The following is a 21118-nucleotide window of genomic DNA, read 5'->3' as shown; positions in this document are numbered from 1 at the left end:
TTTGGATTTATATATATTTTCTACTGTTTGTATCAATTTTGATCTGATTCTGCTGTAATCCTGGAGGGTACTTTGGATAACTTTACCAAATAGGCCTACGTCGCCTTTCCGAGAAACGTGTCAGGTATCGTCACCATTTTGTAATGATAGCATAATAGTTAAGGCTATAAGATAAGATAAGATAACTTTTATTGATCCTCAAAAAGGAAATTCATTGCTCGTCATAATAACAAAGAAAACACTATAAAAACAAATATAGCATAAAACCATTCATATAAAAACATCTAAAAAATTACAATATAAAATTATCTTCTTGACTTCCTGTTGTACTGGATGATACCGGAGGGAATAAAGGATTTAGCAAATCGATTTGTTTTCACACTGAGGAGCCTCAATCTACCACTTGGATTAAGTTGGTCTATGATCACTTTGTGGAGAGGATGAGAGGCATCCGACTCAATGCGTTCGAAATCTTTCTGGATATTGTAAGTATAGAGTGAGCCCTCTATAGTTAGTGTACAGTCAAAGAATATATATCACAAGAATGAGTAATCCGCGATTTTCTCTGTAACAGTAATATTGTCCATGTGGTAGGGCGCTGCCATAAGTGTGGATGTATCTGGGATGTATACTTTTTGTGACGGTTTCACTAATCAAAGGCTGGACCACCGGTAGTATTTTCATGATAAAAAATGTTATCAACTACATGCCAACATCATGTTAAATACTATTTGGATATTTAATTGTTCATTTTATGCAATTTATTTAGTAAAAACTGCCGTATAAACAGTTTGCTTTATCAACCGGCCGCTACGATAGCGTGACCGGGCGTGTTGGTGTTTACGCGTTTTCACGAAGGATAGTTTAATAATATTCCTATATTTAACTTGTTTCTGGTAAAACAAATAAATGTTAATGACATTTAACATTTTGTCCTATTAATAACATGTATTTTATACTAATTTATATCATAAAAACAATACTTAATTTACCGGGCGTAGAGTAGTACACGGCAATGGTAAAGAATAGGCCGTGCTGAGTAACGATTCGTTGATTTTTGGTATTGCTGTGTTAGGCCTTTTTTGTGAACTAAACTTAGCATGTTAGTAAATAATTGTCTGTAAAAGTGAATGTACACTAGTTTGTTAATAGATATGTATTATAAAATAGTTTACAATTGCAAAAACCAGTATCATCATTCTATTTAATGTGACATGTATAATATCTATTAAATCAAGTCTTATTTAGTATGTATACATCCACCCTTATGAGGGCGGGCATCACTCACTGGAGCTTTCTGTTACAACTTTCTCATGCAAAAATCGCGGAATACTCATTCTTGTGATATATATTCTTTGGTACAGTTGAGTGAGCAATGCCTCATGGCATCACTTGATGTAGGAGAACCAAGATGGTCGAGATGTAATAAATGAAACACTAATCAAGTCACGACTACTACCTGTGTTATTATTAAAACAAGTAATATTACATGGTGTCAGAATGAATGGATTAAAACCTCCAGAATCTTTGAAAGTAAATGTCAATAATAATATGGCAGAAGAATGGAGAAAATGGAGTCAACGTTTTGGGTTGTACATTACAGCTAGTGGCCTAGATAGGAAGCCAGCAAAGGTAAAGTGTAGTACACTATTGCATGTAATAGGCGAGGAGGCGCTAGACATATTCAACACATTTGTATTTACAGCTGACGAAGATGCTGAAGATGTAGAGGTAATTCTTCAGAAATTTAAAACACATTTTGAGCCCCAAAGAAACATAACGTATGAAAGGCATAAGTTCAATACAAGAATACAAAAGGAAGGTGAAGGGTTTGATCAATTCATAACTGATTTAAGAAGTAAAGCAAGAACGTGTGAATTTGATAATTTACATGATAGCTTAATAAAGGACAGAATAGTAGTAGGAATTAGAAAGTGATACTGTAAGAGAAAGGTTACTTCGTGAAAATGATTTAACGCTACAGAAAGCAGTAGAAATATGCCAAGCAACAGAGATTAGCCGCAAACAAAGATGTGTAATGAAAGATGCATCGAAGACGGACAACAGCGAAGTGATAGAAGAGAGTAAAATAAATAAGCTTAAAACAGAATATAAGTACAAAAAAGCTAGCAGTAGTGCTGCCAGTAGTTCATACAATAAAACTGGTGTTATAAGGGATTGTAGGCAATGTGGTAAAACTCATGAGTATAAGAATTGTCCAGCATATGGCAAACAATGTAAAGCATGTGGAAGAAATAATCATTTTGCTATAAAATGTAGGAGTAAAGATAAAAGAAAGCCATATAGGCATAAGAAAAATAAAATAGAAGTACTAGAAGAAATAGATAGTGATAGTACAAATAGTGATGAAGAGTTCCTAATGGATACATTAGAGAATAAAGATAACACCAAAGAATGGTCTGTAAATTTAAAGATCTATAACAGTGATAGCAAACATAAGGTAGTAAAGTTGAAAATTGATACTGGAGCTCAGTGTAATGTGATAACAGAAAGTATAGTACAAGAATTAAAGATTCCAGTAAATAAAACAAATGCAAGGCTTATAACATATTCTGGTGAAAAGATAAGACCAGTTGGTAAAGTAACACTACTCTGTGAAAACAAACATAAATACTATGAATTAGAGTTCCAAGTCATGAATAAAGCAGTTCATCCTGTATTGGGACTGCAGGCTTGTGAAAGACTAAACTTAGTGAAGAGAGTAGAAAGAATAGAAACTAATAGTGACTACAATGAATTGAAATCCAAATACGATGTATTTAAAGGTTTAGGTTGTATTGGTGGTGTACAAAAGTTGCATGTAAAAGAAGATGCAAAACCGGTAATTCATCCGCCAAGATCAGTACCTATTCCAATAAGAAAGAAAGTATTAAAGGAGTTAAATAATATGGAAAGTAAAGGGGTAATAGTGAAACAAAATGACCCTACCCAATGGGTGAGCAGTATGGTAGTAAAAAAAATAAAGATAGTGTACGTATATGTATAGATCCAAACAATTTGAACGACGCTCTTGAAAGACAGCATTACCCAATGAAAACGATAGAAGAAGTAATAACTAAGCTACCTAATGCAAAAGTGTTCAGCAGTGGGTATTGGCAAATACAGTTAGATGAGGATAGTTCAAAGTTGTGTACGTTTAATAGTCCTAATGGAAGGTATAGATACTGGCGAGGTGAGGGATCGGCGCAGGCGCGAAGAGAAAGTATTGAGATAAACTCCAGTGTAAGATAATAGAGGAACTTTTATTCAATTCTAAAGAATCAAATCAGAAATAACAGTATCAGTAAAACAGTAATGAAAACAGTAATGACAATCTCATGAAAATTAACAGATTAAATTGTTACAATACTATTAATACACAACATGTTAACTTACAACTTATCTCCCCAACTACACATCAAATCAGTACAGTACGTCATCAGTTAAGTATTCTTATCAGAAAACATTCTGAATAGACAGAATTAAAATACAGTAAGTTTAAACAATGTAACCTAAAAAACAGCTTCGTAAATACACTAAGCAGATAACAAGCATTATTACATAATAGTCCTGCCAAATATCAATGCGACACCAAACCACGGTGTTCTACCTCCAAACAAAGGAAATATCTCAAGCGCAATAAATTAGTTCTTACAAACAAACATTAAAGTCATCAACGTAACGGTAAACTTGACTTATATCTAATACGATAATTCAGTTATTGTAATTTATCTAAGTTATGATCAATGTAGGCAAAAACTGCCCCACTACAGCGACAAATCTACACATACAGCAAGTCTGCCGATACGAGTGCTAGCAACAGCAGGCCGACCATGTGAGCGTCGCTAATGATAAACACATGCTAGAGTGATCAACCTAAAATGTGCTCATAATTCGGTATACGCAATAAAATTACTTAATTACGAACAATCATGTGATTCTTAAATACTTACATATCATCATAATGACAATTATCAAACATCAGTTATGGTTTTAAATAGAAAAACCCAGTAATTACATCAGAGAAACATTAGACGTGTAGATGAATGCAGCAGAACATTCTGAATTTCCCACGCAATATAGCGCCCTCTCTGTTCAGATAAACAACTTAGTTTCTAAGCGAAACATCCTCCTCCCCTATGTGAGGAAATCACATAAACTTAACCTATTCATAACCTTCAACAGGATAGATTACTGACAATTTAGTGATAGGCCGTGTATAACTTCCACTCGATGTTCTCAACGCTACACTTCGCACGTGTTGGTCCTTTCCGGGGTACACATCCGTGATCTTGGCTATGGTCCATTTTCCTCTTACGGCATTGGGATCTGCCAACATAACGACATCACCAACCCTCACATCTCTTTTTTGAACACTCCATTTCTTTCTCGGCACTAATAAAGGAAAAACGTCCCTCATCCAGGCTTTCCAAAAGGCATCGACCAACCTCTGCACGAACTCCACCCTTTTCTGAGGGTTCTTGGTTTCACGAAATGGACCTTGCGGCACATGACTAGAAGCCCTTCCTAGTAAGATGTCATTAGGACAAATATATGCACCGTCATCAGGATCGTTCGGCTTTCTACCAATAGGCCTCTCGTTTATTAAATTCGCCACCTCTTGCAAGTAAGTAAACAGCTCAAATGGAGTCAGACGTTGTTCACCCATTGACTTCTTTAGTGCGTGTTTACAACTTTTGACGAGCGCCTCTGCACAGCCGTTGTGGTGTGGAGCTAATGGTGTCGTAAACCTCCAAGTGACTTGCTCTTCAGCGCAGTACTCCTTCAGCTTTATTGTGTCCCAGCCGGCAACCATTTCCCTTAGCTCACGCTCAGCTCCAATAAATTGCGTTCCGTTGTCACTCTGGATCAGTTTTGGACGTCCCCTAATAGCAAAAAATCGTCTTAGCACCTGAATATATTCCTGAGTCGAACAGTCAACCGCAAGCTCCAAATGAACAGCACGGGTCACTAGACAGGTGAAGATGACCCCATAATGCTTGGTCGTCTTGTTGCGGCCAACTTTGACGTGGTATGGTACAAAGTAGTCGCATGCAGTGTAGTGAAAGGGTGGTGTAAATGGTGTCACACGTTCTACCGGTAGTTCAGCCATAATCTGGGTTTCAGTTTTGTGCTCAAACACTCTACATGCTGTACATCTGAACTTGACAGTTTTCGCAAGAGTAGTTCCCTTAATAATCCAGAACTTTCGCCTTACTTTTGCAGCAGTCGTTGCGACGCCATAATGTCCGGTTTCATGTATTTGTCTTGTTATAAGGTATGAGACAGGATGACATCTAGGGAGTAAAATGGGATAGGCTTGATCATAGGACAGCCTTTCGTTCCTAGTACATCCTCCTACGTAAACAACACCATTCAGCCAGATATTAGCTCTGTGGTTGAATCACTTAAACTGAATTGGGTCAAGCGACTGTTAAGTCCAGATCCAGGTAAATGGAAATGCATACCAAAATATTTCAAAAAATCAACAACTATGGGAAAATAAGTTTATACTATCTAACAATAAATCATTGTACTTCAAATCATGGTTATATTCTGATTATAAAATAATTGGTGACATATTTATAAATGATAGAGTATGTACCGCAGGTGAAATAATCTCAAATTTGTATAAAAAACATAATGGTTTAATTGAATATTTACAGCTTATGAATGCCATACCAAATGGGTGGAAAGAAATTATTAGAAAAAACAATACAAATAATCAAGATGTAGGTAATAATGACTCAGTGTTGCATAAGAACATTAAAGGATCTATCTACTATAAATATTTTATAAACAAACGTTCCACTGAACCAGGTTCACAAAGAAAATGGGAATGTGAGCTAAATAACGTAGAAATAGATTGAAATAAAGTATGGTATTATAAGGTATACAAGATGAAACATATAGTTAAAGTTGCTCAATTCAACTTTAAACTCTTACATCGAATATTACCGTGTAAAAAAGATTAAAATTATGGAATTTGATAGAAAATAATTTATGTGACAATTGTATAAATCAGATAGAAAGTGAACAGCACATGCTGTTTGAATGCAATGCCATTCAATGGACATGGCACAAATTTAAAGGTGTGCTGGCTAATTGCTTTCCAGCTGAAGATAATATTACATGGTTTAAAATTGTTACAGGAACAAAAAACAATATTGTAAATGAATTGATTTCTATGTTTTTATTCTGTATATACAAGGTACACATAATATCCAATGGTGGAAGAAAAGATAAAGATGATAAAAAAAAAGATCTGGATTCTTTTCACTGCTGAAGTTAAAAATCTAATAGAAAATGAACATATGTATAACTTCATTAAGGCACAACGTAAATGGGGTGCAAAAAAGGAAACTCTGCTACAATTGATAGCATGAATATAATTTGTATGAAGTGTTTTTTTCATGTTTTCTAAAATGCAATATGTTTTGTTTATTTCCCAATTACAAATTGTATACAGAAGTAGAAGTAGTATTATAATAAGATGTCATCGGGTATGAAGCGTCTCACATACACACAGAGCCAAAATGGCATCTTGGACTTGCACGGTGTATGGACTCTAACCTTACGGTTTTCATTTAAATATTTCATTCCACTCTATCATCCTTATCTAGTTTTCAAACTTTTGCATTCCTCTTTTTTCATCTCATCCTTTTTGTCTTGGTGAAAAGGGAGGATATTTTATATTCCTCCTCTGAGTTTATAGCCTCTCTACCAGAACATGAACAAGATTTTATAAGTACGTTTTTAATGACAGTTCATAGACTTTTATTACCATCTTTTATCTTTATATTTTAATTAACATCTTTTTAAAATTGTAAATGAAAGCATGGTTATTATATTGAAATCAATCATCTTTTTATGTAAATATGCCTACTTTTTAACTACTTGTTAACTTGTAACAATCTTAGTAATATACAATAGAAATAGAAATATTCATACAAATAATTAATTGCTACAATGTACCTTTATTTTATATATAATATATATACATATAAATCTGAGAATTATAATAAAGTGGGAAGACCCCACACAAGACAAAAAAAACAACACCATTCATCCTGAAAGGACTGAGAGACTTATAATCTTTCAACTCCCTTAGTGACTTTTGCGCATCAATAACCCAATGCCGTTCTGCTACCATTAGTTCTTGTGAAGACAGCGCACCATCATCTACGCAGCATTTGGCTTTAGAATTCGTGATGAATCTAAAAACGTAAGCGGTAACTCTAACAAGTCTTCGCCAGATTGAGTAATTGTTACTGTTTATCGCCTCCTCGTGGTCTTGGACCAGCATGACAGTTTTCACTTTTCTTTTCTCCAAGTCTACATCTGCTTCATTTGCCTTAGGAATGGATCTTGGCCATTCATTCTCTGCTAACTTGATGGACCTTCTTTCCAATCGCCACTTAACTCGTCAACACTCACTCCTCTAGATATCTTGTCAGCTATGTTGAATTCTCCTGGAATGTGTCTCCAATCTGATGGGCCTGTACTGCTCTGAATCTCAGCCACTCTGTTGGCGATAAATGGTTTATACTGACGTGATTGACCTCTTATCCAGGATAGAGCAATGATAGAATCCGACAGAAAGACAGCCTTCTTAAATTTCACAGACATTTCTTTGATCACAGACGCATACAGTCTAGTTGCTAACACAGCTGCCTGTAATTCCAGTCTTGGTACAGTCAAGTTTTAAGCGGTGCAACGCGGGACTTCGCAGTCAGGAACCTTACACGAACTGAACCATCAGGCATTATCCATCTCGTATAACAAACGGCACCGAATGCAGTCTCAGACGCATCGCAGAATATTACTAGTTGTAATTCAGCATCTGGTTCAGGAATCAAGCATCTCATGAATCCAACACCATGCAAACTCTTCATTTCAGCAAAGAACTTAACCCATTTGGCTTTCTCCGCAACACTCAACTCGTCATCCCAACCGACTCCAGTTGCCCAAAGACGCTGCATCATGATCTTAGCTCGAATTAAGAATGCACCTGCAAATCCGATAGGATCAAAGATCTTAGAAATTTCGCTCAACACTGTTCGCTTAGTGAGTTTGACATTAACATCGTCCTGCTCCACCTTGTACTTAAGCACATCTGTTCTCGGTTCCCATGCAACACCCACTACCTTCTGCTCGTCCTTCTCAGTCATGACACTTTGTTCAGTATAATCCTGGTCGCCGTTCAGATTAATGTTAGACACCCATTTCTTGACCTTAAACTTGGCGGTAGACAGAACTCTATCTATGTCCTTGGTAAGGTAGACAGCATTGGTTTCGTCTTTGACAGACGTGCAAATGTCGTCCATGTAGGTGTCTTTGCAAAGTGTATTCGCAGCTTGCGGATGGTTGGCTTCGTTTTCTTTAGCAGTTTTTAGGAGAGCAGTTATTGCCATGGCTGGCGCTGGCTTATCACCTGGCGTCACTATGGTCAGTACATATGTGTCAGGAGTACGTTGTTCGAAATTTCTCCATAGAAATCGGTGCATGTGCATATCGCTCAGTGGTATCTTCACTTGATAAAACATCTTGCTGATGTCTCCCACAACGGCAACCTTAAATTCTCTAAACCTCATAATTACTCCCATCAAATTCTGTAACAGGTCAGGTCCTTTACTCCAGCAGTCGTTTAAGGATACGCCCTGGCATACACTGGATGAGTTGAAAACAATTCTGATTGGTGTACTAGCATTTTCCGGTCTAACTACAGCATGATGCGGAATGAAATGTGCTGGCCCAGAATAACCATTCTTCTCCTTGATTGAGAGTTTTCTTGCAAATCCACGGTCAACTAGATCTTCAATCGCTTTGTTGTATTGATTAGCAGAAGTTGGTGTCTTCTGGAGACGTTTTTCTAACGAGCATAGCTTCGCGAAGCATTGTTTCTCATTGTTTGCCAACGCTTCTGGGGGTTTAACACAAGGGTACGGCATCATCCAACGACCATCTTCGCTCTTTGTGCACGAGTCCCACATCCTTGAGAATATCTTATCATCAGGCTCAGTGACACATCCTCCTTTGTACAGACACAGTGTGAAAGCTTTACCCCCATCTCTTCTGTGGACCAAAATTTTGAAATATCTACAGGTTCAGCTAACTTGTCAAGCAGCATGGGGTTTTGTTGTTGCCTTGTTGACCCTCTGGCGTTTGTGCCAAACACAACCCATCCTAATGGAGACTTTCTTGTTACATAGTCACCCATAACTATACATCTACCCGTGTGCATCTTCGCATAGTTGACCCCTATCAAAATGTCAACATCACCGCTGCCCCTATGGATGGGCTCTCCCAGCTTCCCTTCGACTTCAGTTCGTAGGTTTTCACCAATCTCGGATACATCTGTAATGCTTGGTACCCCAACAGCACTTAAGGAGTGTGATGTCCCTTCCTTAGATGTGACGATGACGTTGTACACCCTGGTGTGAAGCAATGACTTCTCAGAGCCAAGCGTCGTTATCTCAACTGTAATAGGCTTGCTTGGAAATTTGCACTCCTTGGCCAGATCATCTCTTATTAAGGTCAACGTGGCACAAGTGTCAAACAGGATGTTGGAGTCTCTATCTAACACCTTCGCAGTCAGCATCGGCATGACGACATCTCCATCTTTACTTGAATCTAGATCAAGGGTCATCAGTTGTGTCGTCGACTTAGGGGCGATATGCAACATTGGGTGGTGAAATTTATCACAATGTACAGTATACACTTCTTTCTTCGGCGGCAGTTTACCATTGAGTGCTGCTTACCAGCCTTCTTAAAGCAAGCAAAGCATACATGACACTCCTTAGCTCGCTTCATCCTCTCTTCAGCAGGTACCTGCAGCAGCACAGGGCACTGGTCTGGCCAATGGTCGTCTGTCTCGCATCCCCAGCACTTCTTCCATTTGGTAGACATCTTGTTTTCTGGGTTGACCATTGTCGCTTCTGTTTGCAACACACGTCCAGTGGTCTTCTCGCCGGGCTTCGACGGTTTGTAACTCTCTAGGGCGTTGTGATTTCACTTAACCAAGGTATAGTTTTTTACAGCTCCTGAAATATAGTTAAAATTTGACGTTTTCTAAATCTCGATTGATTTCTAAGTGAGTATAATACAGTGAATAAGTCAAGTTAAACCAAGTCTTTGTTAAGGTGGAAGTTTTTACCTGAAAGAAATACTAAGAAAAAACAATTTGTATATCGTTCACGTCTAAGCCCGGTGAAAGCCAAACAATGGCGTCAAAAACCCATAGAAACGGGACTAACAAAGGAATGTACAGTGCTGCACAGGCTGACGGTGACGAAATCAGCAGGATGAACGGGCAAACAGTAAACAAAGAACGTAGTGTAGTGAAGCCAATCTTTTTGAAGGCTGATCAAATACCAACAGGAAAAAGCTTTTTCAAAGATGAAGACCTATGTATAGCCCTACTAAAAATAATTGCTGCAGAAAGTATAATCGGTGCTCAAAAAATACGGAACCTATGGCGAATTTATCTAAATAATAGAAATGATAGAGTGAAACTAATTACGAATGGACTAAACATTAGGAATTGTAATATTACAATTCATGATAAAAATCCTTATTTGGCATACAACAACATGGAAACAACGAGAATAGTCATAAAGGATATACCATTATCGGTTGCTGACGTAGAGATTGCTAGCAAGTTGAAAGCGCTAGGATGCAAACCAATAGGAGATGTTACAAGGCTAAAAATAAGGGTTAATGGTCAATTAACCAGCTGGCTAAACGGTGACAGAGCTGTCGTTGTAGAAAAGCTAAAATCGCAAATACCAAGACAGATAATAATAAATGGTTTTAGAGCACGGGCTTTTCATGACGGTCAGGAAGTGAAATGCAATAAAATGTACAAAGACTGGGCATTTAGCTTTTCAATGCAAAGCTGATATAATCTGTTTCAAGTGTCATTTACCAGGGCATACTAGGGACAGATGTAATGTTGAAGCGCATAATGTATCATCATCTGGTTCACCTGGTGCATACATTAATAAAGTTTGGGAATCGGTTTTTAACTTTGAAAACCCAAAAAATAATAATGCTAACGATAACCACTACGGGAAAAGAGCTACGGTACAATCTGATACAGAAACACATGATGAAGTGTTTAGTATTGATGGAAGTAGTGAATCATCAGATGATGAAAATGCGCAGAAAGAAACAAGTGTGATCACTATAGAACAACACACAGACCAAAATGAGCAGGAAGATGATGACAAAGAGGAGCAGAGAGAAGAGCAGGAAGTGGATGAAAGAGAGGAGGAGGAAGTTGAAGAAGGAGAGGAACTAGAAGTACCGGGAAGAAAGTACCAGAAAGCTGAAGAAAGAGAGGAGCAGGAAGTTGGGGAAAGAGAGGAACATGAACAGAAGAAGGTAACTGACTACTTTGAAAAAAGTATGCAAAAAAGTAAAAGTGTTAGCACAAACAAGAAAGCAGCGAGAGATCTGAAGGAACAGTCCGGAAATGAAGGCAGGACAGAAGAAAAAACAAAGAGTATTGAAAAAAGAAGTTTAAGAAAGAGAAACAAAAACAAGTAATTTAATCTTAATAATATGTATTCTAAATATTGTAATTTCCCTAGGAAGCTCTTTACTCTAATCTTATGAATTTACATTGTATAACACTAAACGTTAGAGGAGCTAGAAATATAAATAAGCAACATAAGCTATTCCAATGGGTAAAAGATCAAAAAGCGGATATATGTCTGCTTCAGGAAACCCATCTAACAAATGAGATTATTAACAAATCAAACTTTGTTTGGGAAGGTGAAGCGATCCATAGTATAGGTAATTCACATAGTAGAGGAGTGTCGATACTATTACGAAATAGTCTTGAATGCAAAATTGTTAAAAAGTTAACTGATATTGATGGAAGATATATATTTCTTAATTTAATGATAAATGAAAAGGAATTGGACATTATAAATATTTATGCTCCTAATGAAAGCAAAAATAGAAGTGCATTCTTTAGGACCATACACAAATGTTACAATGACTTTGATGGAGGGAAGGGTAATTCTATCATCCTAGGTGGAGATCTGAATTGCATCATGAATAGTGACATTGACCAAAAAGGTAGCGCAAATAGGTCTGATAAATCTGTTTTTACGATTAAAAACCTAATGAAAAATTTAAATTTAAATGATATTTGGAGATCCAAAAACATGAATAAGCGACAATTGACGTGGCGTAAGAGATTTAACAACATTTTCCGTAGGCTGGATTACTGGTTAATATCAGAAGATCTCTTTTTAAATGGAGATGTTTTAGCCTGTGACATTCGTCCAGCTATTCTCACAGATCACCAGGCGGTATCAATTAAAATAGATTTGCATGAAAAAAAACGCGGTCCTGGTTTATGGATGTTCAACAATAGCTTTCTGAAAGATGAAACATTTACAAAATTAGTAATTAAAATAATTGATGTTTCAATACTAAAAAATAATAGAGAACCTGTAAGTGCAAGTTTGTTATGGGAGCTTGTAAAAACAAAAATAAAAGAATTTGCAATTGCATACGGAAAACAAAAAAATAAAAACCAGAATAAAAAGAAAGAAAAATTACAAAAACAAACTAGACTTGAACTCGTCACTTCGGACGAGTTAGGTTATCCGCAGCGCAAAGGCCACGCGCACGCCACACGTCAGAATATTGCGCGCAGAAAAACGATTATGCCATTGAAAAAAAATTTAGTGCGCTCTCTATTTTGCGTCACGTATAAGTATATACGGTATACGCTATATACTGTATAGGTACTACATACAGTGCAGAATAGGTGAAAATATGTGACCAAAGTTACTGACGCTTTTGCACATGATGACGTCATAGAAATTTCAAAAAATGTGAATCATGCGAAAGATAATTGATTGACCTAGACAATATAAAAAAATTGAGGGAAATGGAATACGGATAAGTGGAGATGCGCTTTATTAAATGTGACGAGCTATGACGAAAGAGAAAAAAATTCTATATTTTATATTCGAGTGGCCATACGATGACGTCATAATGTTCGGTTAGCCATATTCATGGATGATTTGATATCTACAACTCATCTACTTCCAGAATCTGTAATTTAAAAAAATTTCACCACGTAGTTTATAATCTATGACTTTTTTAAAAAAGGCATAATTTTCACGAATTTTTGAACTTTTTCATCAAAAACCCGCGCAAATTTTTCAATTCTACGTGCTCGTATGACGTGATTTTAAGTCGAAATTGTTTGGAAGTTAGTAAATCTACTAAAAAAGACAGGAAAAACAAAAATCAAGCCAAAAAATGATGTTTTTGCGCTACGTGCGCACGCACGCGTAAAAAAATTGCGCACGCCTGGGAATTTTTGAAACGCTCAAAATGACATGAAACGCGTAGAAAGTTGATTGGAAATTGATTTTTCGCATTTTGAAATTTTAAATGCGCGTGCGCGCGTAACTTTCTGCGCAACCTGTCATTTTTAATCCATAGAAAGTTTCCGATTAATATGACTTAAATTTTCACCAAGTTTCAATACAAAATTACTTTTGGTTTTTAATCTATGATCAATCATTGAAATTCATAAAATCGCGCGTAAGTTACGCTGCGCAACTCGGACTGGACCGAAAACCTTATTACGACATCTTTAGATAGAGGTCAATCTTCTGATAAAGTTATACAATGTTATGTTAAGAAGATTTTGAGATACACGCGCAACAAAATTCTGGGAAAGAAAGAAGAAAAACTAGACATGTAACTCGTCACTTTGACGAGTTTGGTTATCCGCCGCACAAGTGGTGCAACATTAACATTAAGGGGATAGGTTGAGGACAAAAGGAAGTGTTCACGTTGGCATTAGGACCTGAACTGAAGAATATGATATGTTGTTATTGCTGAATTTTATTATTTAAATTCATATATAGTATACACAGTATAATCTGTATCCATATCACATACAGTGTAGAATAGGTGAAATTACGGGACCCGCTATTTATTGCAATTTTTAACATGTTGACGGTTTTAAAATGAAACGCGAAGGTAGCAATTCCGAAACGAAATTATCTCAGCAACAACGTATTAGCGTGTAGAAGAAATTTGAATACGTGAAATATTGATGCGCGCTCTTTTAAATGTAATGAATTATGACGCAAAAGATGAAAATACGACCTTTTTTATTTAACTGGCCATATGATGACGTCACAATATCCGATTGGCAACATTTTTACATAATTTCGTATCTACAATCCAATAGCTTCCAGAAAAAGTTTTAATCGTGATTATCACATTTTATTCTTACGAGCTATAACAGATTAAAATTTACTGTAAAGATGAAATTGATGCCACACGTGATTTCAATTTTTAGGCATGATGACGTCATAAAAATTAAAATATTTTTAATTCATGCGAAAGATAGTTGATTGACCTAGACAATATCAAAATCGGGGTGAAAATGGAAAACGGATAAGTGGAGATGCGCTCTATTCAATGTGATGAGCAATGACGAAAGATACAAAAATCCTAAATTTTATATTCGCGTGGCCATACGATGACGTCACAATGTCCGTTTGGCCATATTAATACCTAATCCGATATCTACAACTCATCTACTTCCAGAATATGCCATCCACAAAAAGTTGACCGTCTAGTTTAGAAATTACTACTGTTTAAAAAAAGGCATATTTTAAACGAATTTTTTAACCTTTTCATAAAAAACGCGCGCAAATTGTCCAATTCGACGTGCTCGTATGACATCTCTTTAAGTCGAAATTGTTTAAAATTTGGTAAAATTACTTGAAAAGGCTGGAAAAACAGAAATCACGTGAAAAAAATACGTTTTCAATGCTACGTGCGCACCGCACACGTAAAAATGTGCGCACGCGTGGGAATTTTTGACATGCTTAAAACGACATGAAACGCGTAGAAAGTTGATTATAAATTAATTTTGCGCATTTTGAAATTTTAAATGCGCGTGCGCGCGTAACTTTGTGTAAAACACGCAATTTTTTTCCAACAGAAAGTTAGCGCATGATATAAATTAAACTTTTGCAAAGTTTCACTTTAAAATGTTGTTTGGTTTTTGACATATGTTAAATACGAGAAAATCGTTAAATCACGCGTACGTCACGTTGCGCAATTGTAAACATCATGAAAAGCTTCGCTTGACGACGTTACATAAATGTCAAAATGTTAACATAGTTAACAAAATGTTATGTTTGCAAGTTTTAGAGAAAAACGTGCCACAAAAATCATACAGAAAGAAAGAAGAACTAGATTTGAACTCGTCACTTCGGACGAGTTAGGTTATCCGCAGCGCAAAGGCCACGTGCACGTCATACGTTAGAATATTGCGCGCAGAAAAGCGATTATGCCATTGAAAAAATGTTAGTGCGCTCTCTATTTTGTGTCACGTCAAAGTATATACGGTATACACTATATTCTGTATACGTACAACATACAGTGCAGAATAGGTGAAAATAAGGGACCCAAGTTATTGACGCTTTTGGACATGATGACGTCATCACAATTTAAAAAATGGTAGATTATGCGAAAGATAATTGATTGGCCTAGACAATATAACAAAATGGAGGAAATGGAATACTGATAAGTGGAGATGCGCTCTATTAAATGTGATGAGCTATGAGAAAGAGACAAAAATCCTATATTTTATATTCGAGTGGCCATACGTTGACGTCACAATGTCCGGTTAGCCATATCGATGCATGATATGATATCTACAACTCATCTACTTCCAGAATCTGAAATTTTCAAAATTTTCACCACGGACTTTAGAATCTATGACTTTTTAAAAAAAGGCATAATTTTCACGAATTTTTTAACTTTTTCATCAAAAACGCGCGCAAATTGTTCAATTCTACGTGCTCGTATGACGTGATTTTAAGTCGAAATTGATTGAAAACTGGTAAATTTACTAGAAAAGGCTGGAAAAACAAAAATCAAGGAAAAAATAGATGTTTTTGCGCTACATGCGCACGCGCGCGTAAGAAAAGTGCGCACGCGTGGGAATTTTTGAAATGCTCAAAATGACATGAAACGCGTAGAAAGTTGATTAGAAATTGATTTTTCGCATTTTGAAATTTTAAACGTGCGTGCGCGCGTAACTTTCTGTAAAACATGCCATTTTCTCTCCATAGAAAGTTAGCGCATGATATAAATTAAACTTTTGCCAAGTTCCAATTTAAATCGTTTATTAGTTTTTGATCTAAATTAAATACGCAAAATTCATAAAATCGCGCGTAACTTACGCTGCGCAACTCGGACGGTACCGAAAACCTTATTACGACATATTCAGATAGAGATCAATCTTCTGATAAAGTTACAAAATGTTATGTTGAGAAGATTTAGAGATACACGCGCAACAAAATTCTGGGAAAGAAAGAAGAACTAGACATGAAACTCGTCACTTTGACGAGTTAGTTATCCGCTCGACAAACGCCACGTGCACGTCATACGTTAGAATATTGCACACAGAAAAATATTAAGGCATTATGACCTGAACTGAAGAATATGATATGTTGTTATTTCTGAATTCTGTTATTTTTTGTCATATAGTATACAAAGTACAATCTGTATACATATCACAAACAGTGTAAAATAGGTGAAATTACGGGACCCGTATTTTATTGTAATTTTTAACATCTTGACGGTTTCAAAATGAAATGCAAAAGTAGAAATTTCAGAATGAAATTATCTCAGCAACAACATATTAACGTGTAGAAGAAATTTGAATACGTGAAATATTGATGCGCGCTCTTTTAAATGTAATGAAATATAACGCAAAAGATGAAAATACGACTTTTTGTATTTAACTGGCCATATGATAACGTCACAACATTCGATTGGCAAAATTTTCACATGATTTTGTATCTACAATACAATAGCTTCCTGAAAACGTTTTAATCGTGATTATCACATTTTATTCTTACGAGCTATAACAGATTAAAATTTACTGTAAAGATGAAATTAATGACCAATGTAATTAAATTTTTAGGCATGATGACGTTAAAAAAATTAAAAAATTTTTAATTCATGCAAAAGATAGTTGATTGACCTAGAATATATTAAAATCGGGGTGAAAATGGACAACGAATAAGTGGAGATGCGCTCTATTAAATGTGATGAGCTATGACGAAAGAGACAAAAATCCTATATTTTATATTCGCGTGGCCATACGATGACGTCACAATGTCCGGTTAGCCATATTAATGCATGATTCGATATCTACAACTCATCAACTTCCAGAATATGTAATTTAAAAAAAGTTCTCCATGTAGTTTAGAATCTATGACTGTTTAAAAATAGGCATAATTTTGATGAATTTTTGAACTTTTTCACGAGAAACGCGTGCAAATTATTTAATTCGACGTGCTCGTATGACGTAATTTTAAGTCGAAATTGTTTAAAAGTTGGTAACATTACTATAAAAGGCTGAAAAAACATAAATCACGCGAAAAAAATATGTTTTTAACGCTACGTGTGTACCGCGTGCGTAAAAAGTTTCGCGCGCGTGGGAATTTTTGACATGCTCAAAATGACATGAAACGCATAGAAAGTTGATTAGAAGTTGATTTTTCGCACTCTAAAATTTTAAACGCGCGTGCGCGCGTAACTTTTTGTGAAACATGCTATTTTTAATCCATAGAAAGTTTGCGCTTCATGTGACTTAAATTTTCACAAAGTGTCAAAACAAAATTATGTTTCGTTTTTAGTCTATGATCACTCATTGAAATTCATAAAATCGCGCGTAAGTCACGTTGCGCAACTCTGACGTCATTCAAAAATAGGAGGTGCACAAGTTCACGTAAATGTCGATATGTTGACAAAGTTACGATATGTTCTGTTTACACGTTTTAGAGAAACGCGACGCACAAAAATGACAGAAGGAAAGAAGTATAATACAGAAAAAAAAAAAAAATATGATGAAACAGGACGATTACAAGGAGTTATCCGCTACTAAGCGGATAACTAATAAGAAAGAAAAAAAAAAAAAAAAAAAAAAAGATCCTGACAATAACAAGAGGTTATCCGCCAAGTGCGGATAACCAAAAATAAAAAGTTGATGTTGATTTCGTACAATCACAAGAGGTTATCAGCAACTTCGTTGCGGATAACCAACTAGACATGAAACTCGTCACTTTGACGAGTTAGTTATCCGCTCGACAAACGCCACGTGCACGTCATACGTTAGAATATTGCACACAGAAAAATATTAAGGCATTATGACCTGAACTGAAGAATATGATATGTTGTTATTTCTGAATTCTGTTATTTTGTGTCATATACATAGTATACACAGTACAATCTGTATACATATCACAAACAGTGTAAAATAGGTGAAATTACGGGACCCGTATTTTATTGTAATTTTTAACATCTTGACGGTTTCAAAATGAAATGCAAAAGTAGAAATTTCAGAAGGAAATTATCTCAGCAACAACATATTAACGTGTAGAAGAAATTTGAATACGTGAAATATTGATGCGCGCTCTTTTAAATGTAATGAAATATAACGCAAAAGATGAAAATATGACTTTTTGTATTTAACTGGCCATATGATGACGTCACCACATTCGATTGGCACAATTTTCACATGATTTTGTATCTACAATACAATAGCTTCCTGAAAACGTTTTAATCGTGATTATCACATTTTATTCTTACGAGCTATAACAGATTAAAATTTACTGTAAAGATGAAATTAGTGACCAACGTAATTTAAATTTTTAGGCATGATGACGTTAAAAAAATTAAAAAATTTTTAATTCATGCAAAACATAGTTGATAGACCTAGAAGATATTAAAATCGGGGTGAAAATGAACAACGAATAAGTGGAGATGCGCTCTATTAAATGTGATGAGCTATGACGAAAGAGACAAAAATCCTATATTTTATATTTGCGTGGCCATACGATGACGTCACAATGTCCGGTTAGCCATATTAATGCATGATTCGATATCTACAACTCATCAACTTCCAGAATATGTAATTAAAAAAAAGTTCTCCATGTAGTTTAGAATCTATGACTGTTTAAAAATAGGTATAATTTTGACGATTTTTTGAACTTTTTCACCAGAAACGCGTGCAAATTATTTAATTCGACGTGCTCGTATGACGTAATTTTAAGTCGAAATTGTTTAAAAGTTGGTGACATTACTATAAAAGGCTGAAAAAACATAAATCACGCGAAAAAAATATGTTTTTAACGCTACGTGTGCACCGCGTGCGTAAAAAGTTTCGCGCGCGTGGGAATTTTTGACATGCTCAAAATGACATGAAACGCATAGAAAGTTGATAAGACGTTGATTTTTCGCACTCTAAAATTTTAAACGCGCGTGCGCGCGTAACTTTTTGTGAATGGTGCTATTTTTAATTCATAGAAAGTTTGCGCTTGATGTGACTTAAATTTTCACAAAGTGTCAAAACAAAATTATGTTTGGTTTTTAGTCTATAATCAATCATTGAAATTCATAAAATCGCGCGTAATTCACGTTGCGCAACTCTGACGTCATTCAAAAATAGGAGGTGCACAAGTTCACGTAAATGTCGATATGTTGACAAAGTTACGATATGTTCTGTTTACACGTTTTAGAGAAACGCGACGCACAAAAATGACGGAAGGAAATAAGTATAATACAGAAAAAAAAAAAAAATATGATGAAACAGGACGATTACAAGGAGTTATCCGCTACTAAGCGGATAACTAACTAGACATGTAACTCGTCACTTTGACGAGTTTGGTTATCCGCCGCGCAAGTGGTGCAACATTAACATTAAGGGGATAGGTTGAGGACAAAAGGAAGTGTTCACGTATGACCTGAACTGAAGAATATGATATGTTGTTATTGCTGAATTTTATTATTTAGATTCATATATAGTATACAAAGTATAATCTGTATCCATATCACATACAGTGTAGAATAGGTGAAATTACGGGACCCGCCATTTATTGCAATTTTTAACATGTTCACGGTTTTAAAATGAAACGCGAAGGTAGAAATTTCGGAAGAAAATTATCTCAGCAACAACATATTAATGTGTAGAAGAAATTTGAATATGTGAAATATTGATGCGCGCTCTTTTAAATGTAATGAATTATGACGCAAAAGATGAAAATACGATCTTTTTTATTTAACTGGCCATATGATGACGTCACAACATCCGATTGGCAAAATTTTTACATGATTTCGTATCTACAATCCAATAGCTTCCAGAAAACGTTTTAATCGTGATTGTCACATTTTATTCTTACGAGCTATAACAGATTAAAATTTACTGTAAAGATGAAATTAATGCCACACGTAATTTAAATTGTTAGGCATGATGACGTCATAAAAATTAAAATATTTTTAACTCATGTGAAAGATAGTTGATTGACCTAGACAATATCAAAATCGGGGTTAAAATGGAAAACGAATAAGTGGAGATGCGCTCTATATAATGTGATGAGCTATGACGAAAGATACAAAAATCCTAAATTTTATATTCGTGTGGCCATACGAGGACGTCACAATGTCCGGTTAGCCATATTAATACCTGATCCGATATCTACAACTCATCAACTTCCAGAATATGTCATCCACAAAAAGTTGACCGTGTAGTTTAGAAATTACGACTGTTTAAAAAAAGGCATATTTTTAACGGAATTTTGAACTTTTTCATCAAAAACACGCGCAAATTGTCCAATTCGACGTGCTCGTATGACGTAACTTTAAGTCGAAATTGTTTAAAATTTGATAAAATTACTAGAAAAGGCTGGAAAAACATAAATCACGCGAAAAAAATATGTTTTCAATGCTACGTGCGCACCGCACACGTAAAAATTTGCGCACGCGTGGGAATTTTTTACATGCTTAAAACGACATGAAACGCGTAGAAAGTTGATTAGAAATTAATTTTGCGCATTTTGAAATTTTAAATGCGCGTGCGCGCGTAACTTTGTGTAAAACACGCAATTTTTTTTCAACATAAAGTTAGCGCATGATATAAATTAAACTTTTGGAAAGTTTCAATTTGAAATGTTATTTGGTTTTCGACCTATGTTAAATACGAGGAAATCGTTAAATCACGCGTAAGTCACGTTGCGCAATTGTAAACGTCATGAAAAGCTTCGCAGCACAT

At 35.6% G+C, this 21118-nt stretch overlaps 1 protein-coding gene and 1 pseudogene across 1 annotated transcript; both read right to left on the bottom strand.

The window, feature by feature from the left end:
• Positions 1 to 4092: 4092 nt before the first annotated feature.
• LOC140049748 (uncharacterized) lies at positions 4093 to 5113 on the bottom strand. Its single transcript, XM_072094698.1, has one exon. It carries the CDS (start codon positions 5111 to 5113, stop codon positions 4166 to 4168), a length of 948 nt encoding a protein of 315 aa, XP_071950799.1. The 3' UTR covers positions 4093 to 4165.
• Positions 5114 to 7190: 2077 nt separating this feature from the next.
• On the bottom strand, positions 7191 to 9930 carry LOC140049746 (uncharacterized; annotated as a pseudogene).
• Between the last annotated feature and the right edge of the window lie 11188 nt (positions 9931 to 21118).

Source organism: Antedon mediterranea, chromosome 5, assembly GCF_964355755.1.
Source record: "Antedon mediterranea chromosome 5, ecAntMedi1.1, whole genome shotgun sequence".
Taxonomy (NCBI): Eukaryota; Metazoa; Echinodermata; class Crinoidea; order Comatulida; family Antedonidae; genus Antedon; species Antedon mediterranea.
Note: the sequence above shows the minus strand (reverse complement) of the source record. Positions and strands in the feature narration are given on the sequence as shown.

Coding starts and splice junctions, on each gene's coding strand:
- LOC140049748 (XM_072094698.1), bottom strand. CDS start 5,113: ATGGCTGAACTACCGGTAGAACGTGTGACACCATTTACACCACCCTTT.